We start from the raw sequence: 7206 nt of genomic DNA, 5'->3' as shown, positions 1-7206 counted from the left end.
CGGTGGTTGGGTGGTGGGGGGGGGGGGGGGGGGGGGCGGGGTGACACCAAAATGACGGTCAGTCTTTTTGGTGTCACCCTTCTTGTGACGCTACTGCAGATTAATGAACCTACAGTAGACATGAGCCTACAGTAGACATGAGAACATCAGCAGGGCATAGACCACCAGAGCCAGGGGAAGAGAACGTAGGGAATGGTCTAGCAGCCAGGCGGGATCGGATGAGAATATTTTCTTTAATTGCACCCCTAGACCAAAACAAGCACTTAACCCTTGCGGTGTGGTGGTCACACATATGCAACATGCTGGTGCATTTGTAGCTCCATACACTACAATCTAGGAGTGTATGAAAAAACACATGCAACATGCATTTTTGGGCAGTTCAGCACATGACAAGCCCCCTTCCCCTAGCAACCTATAGTTTATTTCACCTTAATTGGCCAAAAACACACAACACGTTAAAAAAGCATTAAAATACATAGTGCTAAAAAAGCAAGTGTAAACTGAGACTTATGTTTTGTTCTTCATATGCTACAAACATTATGTCACAACCTACAAATATAACCCACCTCCAGCAGTCTCTGCGTGTGCTGCAAGTGCTGGGCCGCAGCTGCAATGGCCTTCCTGTTGAGTGCTAGTCGCAAAAAGAACCTTCCTTTTCCCTGTGCAGTTCGAACCTTCGTGCAGGAAACAGTGTTCTGTATCATGACGGACAGGTGTGATACTCTATGAGATAAAAATAGATTTAAAAAAAAAAACGTAATGAGCATACATGTGTAAAAACAGCAGCAATCTCCAAAATGCCTGTCAAGAGGTAAAGGGCAAATTTAATTATCAAAAATGATAAAGTTACATACACAATGAAGCCAAATCTACAGAAAACTGGCATAGACCGACAGAATATGCTCAGACCTATCTAATAAAATGCGCTCCCTACTTCACTCACTGGGCACTGTTAGCATACATCTAGAGGGGTTTTCTCAAATTTGACTGCAAAAGTATAAATGCACCTTAATTGCTGTGTGTTCCCATTCACGAAAAATATTAGAATGAAATAAACAAATAAATGTTTACCCAGCAGGCAACATGGCTGACTCAAGTTTTTCTGAGCACATTCACAGTGATCTGCCTCATAATTCTCCTTTAAGTAGGGTATGCAGTGACAAAATTCACACAGTGCGTGCCTCTGTCGGCACCCTTTCTCCCGGCATCCTTCAATCAGCTGATCAAATGGAGCTTGCAGCCAATCAGCTACAAGCTCCATTAGGGCATTCTGACAGAGGCCGATACAATGAAAAGCAGCAGGGTATTACTCTATCAATGCTCGTTGCTCGTAAGCGTTGGAGGAATCTGTTCTATTTTCTTTGTTCAGCCTGTACCCAGCTTTAGAAATTCAATTTGTAGATTGTGTTCCTGTCATTAACATACAATACAGAAGCCAGACTTTGAATCCTTTAACCCTTGGTTAGGACTGGCAGTGTTCAAATCTACTTTACAAATTATGATAAAATGAGCCAGCACAGTACAGACAGGGTTAAACCCCTTGTGACATCATCGTCACACCCCTTACCCCTCAAAACCCCTCCTATAATTACAAGATAGAAGTAGAAAGGTTAACCCTTAAGTCAAGAAACCCGAACCCAGGTAAAAACAATTTAAACTGCATGAAGTATTATTTTTATTTAGCTTGTTATATAAATGGGAACATGCAACAAATAGAAAACAGGTGCTATGCCAATCTGGCTGCGAAAGTGGAAATACACTTTAAGATGCTATTTGTCTCAACACCAAAATTTGCTCCCTGATGCTGATGAAAAGTTTGCCGGCACAGAGATCTGGGCACTGCGAGATCTCAGTGCAGAAAGTCAGAGCAAAAACAGATTGCGGAGCCAGGATTGTGGTGCAGGAGGATCTGGGTGCAGGAGAAGTGAGCATGCAGTTATGGCTGCATAAGGGAGGGTTACAGAGGAGGTTCAATTAAGCATTGGAGTTGGATTATTGGGGGTGGGGTAAGTGTTAGGGTTGCGGTTACAGGGAGGAGATGCATCATGGTTACAGAGCATTAAAGCAGAGCTCCAGGCAAATAAAATCTTAACCCTTGAAGTGTGGCTACCCCCGCGCTGCAAGGGTTAGGTGCTCGTTTGGTCTAGGGAGCTAAAATAACCTTAAGGGCTAGTTCACACCAGACCCAGTGCGTTCCTGCCCAATTCTGGCTGCAGTGCAATCCCCCCGCACCAGAACACGTGGCGCATCAATGCCTGCGTTCCGGTGCAGTCAGAAAAAATGCTGCATGCCCCATTTTTTCTGACCACACTGGACCGGAACGCAGGCATTGATGTGCCACACATTCCGGTGCAGGCGATCGCACTGCGGCTGGAGGGCGTGGCTGAGGTGCCATGGACTTCATGGCACCGCCACGCCCCCTCCCCAAAACAAAGTGAGGCGGCCGGAATGTGATCCAGTGTGTTCCGCCCAGAACAAACTGAGGGTGGTGTGAACTAGCCCCAACTACGATCCCGACTGTCTTAGACTGGTCCCTTCAGCCTTGCTCCCCCTCCGGTCCAGCGGTCTAAGGTCCTGTGAGTCATCACGTTCTATGCAGTGTATAGAACATGAGGATGCTGAGGGACATTAAAATCACTGCAGCGGAGGAGGAGACAGGCAGGAGGGAGAGGGGGGATTGTTTAATACCTCTTTATTGTTATTTTATCCAATTAAGAGGAATTCCTTTAGAAATGACAGAAAGTAAACACTGTAAAGTGCTGGCTGATGGAACGATCTGGGCTGGGATCTTCTGTCATTTTATCTTCGATATGGCCAACAAATGAATGCAGCACATACATATAGATATAGACACAGACATGATAGAGAGAATACAGATGATGATTAGAGATCATAAGTGATTTTGATTCATTTTCTCAATTTAAAACAAAAAACACACAACAAATGGTCATGTATGGGCTCATTCGTGTCCGTGGTGAAATGCACAATCAGACATCTTTCAGCCATCAGATAACGCATACGTGAGTGCCAAGCTTTATACGCATGCTCCATTACCCACAACCAATGTATACCAACCATGCAGAATTTTGGTTCACACCTGCCACAGGTATCATGCTGAGGAAGATCCTCTATCCAGTGCCAGTAATCTCTTCTCTTTATTCCTAAAACCCCACCTAGAAGAGATAAAGATGTACAGATATAAATGTATTATATATTCCGTATGCATTTGTAGGATTACTAACAAACCAGAAGAACTGAAAACAAAAAACTTCATTAGAAGTATACATTCCTTTTGTCAGTATAGCGGCTTCCACTCAGTTCTTGTATCATGGTCAGTAGAAGAGTCAGTGACATATTTATCATACAATATACTTATCATACAATATGTACCACACAATGTCAGGGTGGAGAGAGTTTCTTTTAATTAATGCATTTTATATCTGGTTGGTTTGTGGGTGCTGTGGGCTCTACAATCCCATGACACAACATAGCAATATTGTATGTAGAGAACATAAATGTGACAATTTGTAAATGTATCAAATGACATTCCCTACATTACTATTTATATGATCCCCATGTGTAATGCTTCTGTCCATGCAGATAGTGTCCCTGGTGGGAACTAAACCCAGGACCTCAGCATTGCAAGATGAGACCACCAATCATACCTACGAGGCCATGACTAATATTATTGGAGAACAGCACAGTCATTGCACAAAGTACAAAAAGTTCATATCTGGAGCTGTAATGAAAATAAAACAGGCCCTGCAGCCAATCAGCTTCTCTCTCTCAAATCTTACCTGAGCAAACTGAAGAGATATGCTGCTTGGTTGCCATGGGCAACTGCTCCAGATTCTGTTTGCTCCAGTTTTTATACATTCCCACCCCTCTGTATATATGGCCTGGGATTAGTGAGGTAAGTAAATATGGAGCCCTAGATTAGGTAGGCAACTCTGGCTCTCCAGCTGTGTTTTAACTACAAAACCCAACATGCCTGGCAAGTCATGCTTGTAACACTCAGTCTTGCAAAGCCTCATGGGACTTTTAGTTCCACAACAGTGGGAGGGCCAAAGTTGCCCATTCCATTACTAAAAAGCCACTGTTGTGGCATCATTATACTGTGGCAGAGGTAACAAAACGAAAGCCGCTCTTTTGGCATGTGAATTAGCCCCCTATATGTGTTGCAACTGTGTATACAACTCATGGAGATCATATGTACAGACTTACAAACAGGAATGTAAGGTTTTAGTAAAAAAAGATAAATCCGAGGTAGACAATATTTTAGGGACATCTTACTCTTAATTCCTTTACGCAGGATCATCTCAATGACATCGCACAGTGAAGTCAGACATGGGGAATCATCATTGATAGGATCAGAACCGGCTGTCTGCAGTTCAAGGACACACGCTGTGATGACAAAAATAAAACTTTTTTTACACCATCTAAAAATGAATTTGCCACTAAAACATACAAGCAGTAGTCTGAAAACTTTTCCATTATTTTTAAGGGACCAGTGCCCCCAAATCTGACATTTCAATAGGGGTTGACTGTGGTGGACCAAATCACCCACTGACTTTTTTTTTTTTATAGATTTCGTTTGGGAATTCCAAAGTGAGACCTCCGGAATTCTTGATGCACTCTCTACGATGTAAAGTAAATTGCAGTGCAGCAATGCCTAAACCGTTTTAGATATAATGGGGAAAGGTTAGAAGTCCTGTCAGGTTTTACTGCTGGCTCTGTTAAGAGAGATTTCCCGTCACTTTCTGTTCTGGGGACAATGTTTGGACAGGAAGTGAGGGAAAGCACATTGCAATTCTTGATGACATGAAAAAGAACAATGCAGAACAAACGTTCACTCATTTTCAGCAAACTGTGTGAAAACAAACCAATATCATGACGCTTCATGTACATGCCTGCCAAAACCATGGATGACAGATTGTTGTGGACCATTCCATGCAGCTGGCTAACCAATCAAGGGCTGGCAAGAAACCGACTTGCCCTCAGTTGGCAGGGCTTGCCAAATTGTATTTTTTAAACTTACCCAATGGGTGCAAATGTGATAGCACTCTTATCTCCTTTCTACAAAAGGGAGCGGTATGGATTTAAACTTTTTTTCTCCCCCGCACAAATCAGATAACTAAAAGGTACTCATACACCTTACGATTATCGTATGCGATCGACTTTTCGTACGACAATCGGAAGGTGTATGGGCAGTGTGCAACCGCCAGTACCGTACAATCGTACGACTTTTGTCTTTCCTGCATGTTCGGAGACTTCATTCGATCGTACGATTTTCGCAAGGTTGGTGGAGTTTCCGGAAGTCAAAAGTCGTACGATTAAAGGTGGCCATACACTGTACAACCATCGCAAGACCTTAGTCTTGCGATGGTTGTAAAGGGATTAAAAAAACGTACGATCTGCCCATCTTGGACAGGCAGATCGCACTCTCGATCATCACAAGCCCGCCCCCCTGAGGGGCAGGCTTCCGATGACCGCAATGCTGAACGGGCAGTGTGCGCGTGCGCACACCGGCCCGTTCAGCATTTGTCTTCCGAGCACCGTTCTAACCAGCCGAGAATCGTACGATTCCCGGCTGGTTTTCGAACATGCTGGTTCGACGGAAGACGTGCGACCGTACAGTAGAAACGGTCGCACGTCTCCGTTCACACTGCTCGATTCTCGTACGATCGCGGGATTTCCCGCGATTCTCGTACGAGAATCGAGCAGTGTATGGGCACCTTAACACTTCTCATGCGCAAACGAAAATACGTGCGGTCGATTACCGCAATTCGTCCAGGTGTTTTTTTTAACTACCGCTGATTGAACCTTGCTATAATCGGGTCAGGATAGGGCCGCCATACGACAATCGTAGGACGGTTCGGTCATCGGACGAAAAGTTTCGTACGATAATCGTAAGGTGTATGGGCACCTTTAGTCAGGTGCTCGAATTTATAGCAGGTGAGGAACCCTGATCACTACTAATCAAACAAAAAAAGCAGACACAAAGGAGGACAAAAGAGACAGACTGGTCAAATGCATTACATTATTGCACAGGTGTTCATGTTCAGTATTTTATGTATAAATAAAGTATATTTAAATAGAATGCATGTTAACATGCCCTCAGGTAAAGCCTCCAGGTAAAAATAAAAAAATGGGTCTAGAGAGGGAAATCTAAGCATGTATGGCTAGCAATTTGCCTGTGAGTTTTCCTGGCCTTTTCCTCAAACATGTCAGGTCCAAGCTGCCGGCAGACACCCATGAGTTTATCTCCCATCTACAATTTGCTGTATCCACTTTCCCACTTATTAAATAAAATGAGTCTTTCTGCTTTACCACTCACACAAGAGAGAGAATATGCTGTGTTTCACAGGGCTTCCTATATTTAGAAAAATATGACTCATGACAAATATGTGACGTACGCCCGGCCCAAACCCGCTGTACTTCAAACCCACGTGACCATACACAAGTCTGAACCGAGCGTAAGCGTCACAAGCACGTGGCCAGGGCCGGCCTTAGGGGTGTGCGAGCTGTGCGGCATGGCAACAAGGGCGTCGTGCGGTCGACTTCTCGCCCCCTCACCGCTGGCCATCCGATATGACAGCGCTCCCTCGTTATTGAGGATTTGGTGTCCTCAATTTCTTTTCTATTTTAAAAGGGAAATGTCAGGGGTCTGTTTGGACCCCTAATATTTCCCAAAGCCCCCCCAACAGTACAAAATAAATACAAAAATTTAAAAAGGATTTTAAAAAAGTGAAAACAGCCCCCCCTCACACACACGTATTATTAGACATGTGCGAAGACTAAAAATTAGTTTCAGATGAAAATGAACGAAAACTAAAAAAGTTGTAATTTTTTCAGTTCTCCCCCGGCCCACACACACACACACCAGTGAAAGTTCTCCCCCAGCCCACACACCAGTGAAAGTTCTCCCCCAACCCACACACCAGTGAAAGTTCTCCCCCAGCCCACACACCAGTGAAAGTTCTCCCCCAGCCCACACACCAGTGAAAGTTCTCCTCCATGCCTGCTCCTCCCCCATACATCTGCCGAGAGCCCACCCTGCTGTCATGTCACACCTCCTTATCCCCCTGTGTACACCAACCTTTCAGCGTGCCCAGCAGCGGCTCTTTTCCTGCCATCCTCCTCCTTCTTCTTACTATAGAGCCGATCACACGTCCTCCCCGCGGCTTACAATGACAACCCAGCGAG

The 7206-nt window shown here is 44.6% G+C and overlaps 1 protein-coding gene across 1 annotated transcript in view; it reads right to left on the bottom strand.

Annotated features, from left to right (window-relative positions):
- Window positions 1-7206, bottom strand: part of LOC108791152 — a 35916-nt gene extending 28710 nt beyond the window's left edge. Inside the window, exons 1-4 of the mRNA XM_018561543.1 lie at window positions 7100-7206; window positions 4294-4404; window positions 3098-3173; window positions 567-723 (exon numbers count right to left, since the gene is read on the bottom strand). Coding sequence (XP_018417045.1) covers window positions 567-723; window positions 3098-3173; window positions 4294-4404; window positions 7100-7136 — 381 coding nt within the window. The 5' untranslated portion in view covers window positions 7137-7206. The remainder of the gene's footprint in view (window positions 1-566; window positions 724-3097; window positions 3174-4293; window positions 4405-7099) is intronic.

The sequence above is a fragment of the Nanorana parkeri genome, unplaced genomic scaffold, assembly GCF_000935625.1.
Source record: "Nanorana parkeri isolate BGI_ZX_2015 unplaced genomic scaffold, ASM93562v1 scaffold529, whole genome shotgun sequence".
Classification (NCBI taxonomy): domain Eukaryota; kingdom Metazoa; phylum Chordata; class Amphibia; order Anura; family Dicroglossidae; genus Nanorana; species Nanorana parkeri.
This window is presented reverse-complemented; position numbering and strand designations above follow the sequence as displayed.